At 49.7% G+C, this 3162-nt stretch overlaps 1 protein-coding gene across 1 annotated transcript in view; it reads right to left on the bottom strand.

Annotated features, from left to right (window-relative positions):
* The window catches only part of Sgip1 (SH3GL interacting endocytic adaptor 1), a 99849-nt gene extending 98411 nt beyond the window's left edge, over positions 1-1438 (bottom strand). Inside the window, exon 1 of the mRNA XM_010605235.2 lies at positions 1249-1438. Within this exon, the coding sequence (XP_010603537.1) occupies positions 1249-1438 (190 nt within the window). The remainder of the gene's footprint in view (positions 1-1248) is intronic.
* Positions 1439-3162: the final 1724 nt, after the last annotated feature.

The following is a 3162-nucleotide window of genomic DNA, read 5'->3' as shown; positions in this document are numbered from 1 at the left end:
CCAGCCGCCCAGCCCGTGCCCGGCCCGTCCTGCGCCCAGCTGCCCCCCCTCTCACACGCACTGCCCAGCAGGTTGCTGAACATGCCCGTGTCCCGTCCTGGGGGGCATTTGCCTCTCCTGTGCCCCCACCCGACACTGTGTTCAGCAGAGCTGGAGGAGGAAAGAACTAGGTCCAAAGCCAGGTCTGCAAGTGGCCAGAGCTCTGGAGGAAAGGAGAAGCCTGGCAGGGGAGGTGGCAGAGCTCGCACCCAGGTCAGGGGCTCTCCCCAGACCTCCACCCTGCAACAGCAGCAGGAGGACAGCACAGGAGGCAGCAGGACACCTTTTTATTTTTTTATGGGGGTGTTGAACCCAGGCTTTTCACACTGAGCTAACCCAGCCCTTCTTTATATTTTAAGTCAAGGTCTCACCAAATTCTGAAATTGCTCAGACTGGACTCCAACGTGTATCCTCCTGCCTCAGCCTTCCAGAGTGCTAGGATTACAGGTGTGAGCCACCACACCCGGTTTTTCTTTGGAATTTAAAGATCTGCATTCAAATCTCAACTTGATTACGTGTGCACTGAGAGAAGAGTCTGAGCTATGGTCCTATTTGCAGTTGCGATTCATTGTGCCGGCGGACACCTTGGTCTTTTTCTCCCTGTGAGCTGGGACAGAGGCGAAGGCAGCCCCTGATGGTTAAATACTCATCTGTGCCAGGCCCTGTGCCGGTCTGTTCAAGGACCGCAGAAGGTACTACCAGTGCCCCAGTCCGTGGACCATGAAACGCAGTCAAAGAGAGTAAGTTCCTCTTCTGAAGTCCGAACAGAGCGATGAAGAAAGAGCAAGTCTTTGAGCAGAGCCGGTCTGGCTCTGAAGCCACGCAGCTTCTCACAGAAGGGTCACAGGCACGAGTCCCTGGCCAGAGCAGTGCCCGGTACCAGCGGGCACACCACCACTGCCTTGCCTGTTACTGTTCTTTAAAAGGGCCACTCAGAGTGGGTATAATACTGTTTGAAAATGCCCTTTCCAAAGTGCGCGTCTCTGTGGTCATCACTGCAGGGCTGCCTAGCTCCTTCCCAGTGGGGAGGAAGAGCAAGGAGCGTGGGCTGGGTTGGCACCGGGCACCGTGCTCGACATGGGTGAGGCTGAGTTCACTGTTAGGTAGAGATTGTGTCAGTGGTGCACTGAAAACCTCACCACGAAGATGAAACAGACATGATTTCCTGAGTGCCGACCATACTGAAGAATGTGGCAGGCACTTCCTCACCTGGCCAAACCCAAGGCAATCGGGGAGGGGGGTGGTATTGATCAATGGTATCGATTCTATGCCATGGGGCAGGGGCAGGACACGGTGCCAGCTCCCGGGGTAGCTGGTCCCCTGCAGACCACACCCGAGGCCCCCATTTGACCAGGAGCCCGGGGCCTACATTGACGTTGGGAATCTTGTTCTTCGTCATCACAATTCATTTTCCCCTTTTATTAAAAACCAAAACCAAACGGGGCAGTTGTTTTTCAAAAGCCAGCTTTCTTTTGGCAAATGTATTTTGCATGTTGAAATCTCTGTGCACTCCCCGGGGAACACACGGACCTAACACATGCTTGCTAAGTGGATTATTTCTCTAATAAATGTGAGTTTCAGCTTGCGTCTCCATTCAAAGGTGAATCACATGTAATGGAATTATTTTCTTCATGAACTCAGGCCGAACATTTGGTTTCAGTAATAAAAAACAGGCAAATTTAATTGCCCTGGGCATAACGCCGCATACAGGCAGCCACTGCAGAGCGGCAGTGCCTAGTCTTACAACGGTCAGTACATATGTTAGGAGACCTCAGGGTGTTTTCATATCCGCTTTTCCTCTGGGTTTTAAGTTCGAGTACTCTAATGCAATTTGACTCTGCCACACAGAGGTCTTGTAGAAAGGTGTAAGCCTGGTTAAGGCCAGTCCCTCCCATGGCTTTTAGGGTTGAGAAGACCCACGATACAGGTGAGGAGCGCCAGGAAGCGGGAGGATTGAGGTCACGTCTAGCGGGACGGTTCACGGTGGCCTTCAGTCAAGGGCTATTGGCAGCTGACCACCATGGATTGTTCAGGGCCGGTGGGAGAATGCTCTTTGGTTTGACAATGTTGTGTTAGTGTTCAGCTAGCCTGGGAAACCCCGGTGTCTCCGTGCTTGGCAAGCGCGAAGCCTCTCTCCATCACTGGGAGCCGAGCCTGCTGGGCACGACGCAGACGCCGCCCTCCCAGAACAGCGGATCGCAGGAGTCTGACCCGGATGTGCCCTGATTTTCACATTTGACGGGTGGAAATTCGAGGCCAGACAGCAAGATGGGCATTTCTAAAAGGCAACCGAGAACTTCGGGGGACTCAAACACCCTCCTAAAAAGCAGGTATTTGACCTTCGGTGACATGGGAGAGAGTGTTAAAGAAGATACCATGGAATACATTTGACACAACAGGGCGTGGTGTTCACCATGCGAGGAACACTGACGGGGCTGAGTGAAACTGCTAAGAATCTTACGCCGGTGAACAACTTTTATAAAGCTGTAAATATAGTAGCAAGATCCATGGAACGCAAACTTAGCATTTTTTAAGATGATCAGTGTTAAGTTTTGAGACTTGAGATGAAATCTCGTTCTCTCTGAGTCTCACGTTTCCCACCTAACAATCACAATGTTTTTGTAAAATTTAAAAGACCTCGAATAATACCTGAAATATATTGGCTGTCACTCTATGCAGATTTCTCTTGCTTTTCTCAGAGCATTGATAGTTACAAAACAAGTGGAAATCAGCTATTTTAACTCATGACATCAGACCAGCTAAAGGCCTGATTTCAGCACTTGTAACAGCTCTGTGGATCTATTTCTTTAGAAATAAAGATATGATGCCAAAAATTGAAAATAATGAAAATTTCAGTCTCAAGTTTCCTTGTTATAGCAATCATAACAAAATAAAACTCCGTCTTGAGAAATGTCATCATTGACATTTGTCCTAAGAGATAGCTGGGGTTAGAGCAGCAAGGTGTGGAACTTTCTGGAGCAGCTCTCATGGAATCTTTATGTGCAAGTTTATCACAAACTTTAATTAATCAAGTGTCTTTCCCTAGTAAGCCAGGGCACTTCCCTTTGGGATAGAAGGATTTAGAATCTCTAGCTTCTGGCCCAGTGGAGGGACACACAGGTT

Source organism: Fukomys damarensis, unplaced genomic scaffold, assembly GCF_012274545.1.
Source record: "Fukomys damarensis isolate Sample0158 unplaced genomic scaffold, DMR_v1.0_HiC HiC_scaffold_33, whole genome shotgun sequence".
Taxonomy (NCBI): domain Eukaryota; kingdom Metazoa; phylum Chordata; class Mammalia; order Rodentia; family Bathyergidae; genus Fukomys; species Fukomys damarensis.
The sequence above is the reverse complement of the archived record's forward strand: the minus strand, read 5'-3'. Positions and strand labels throughout refer to the sequence as shown.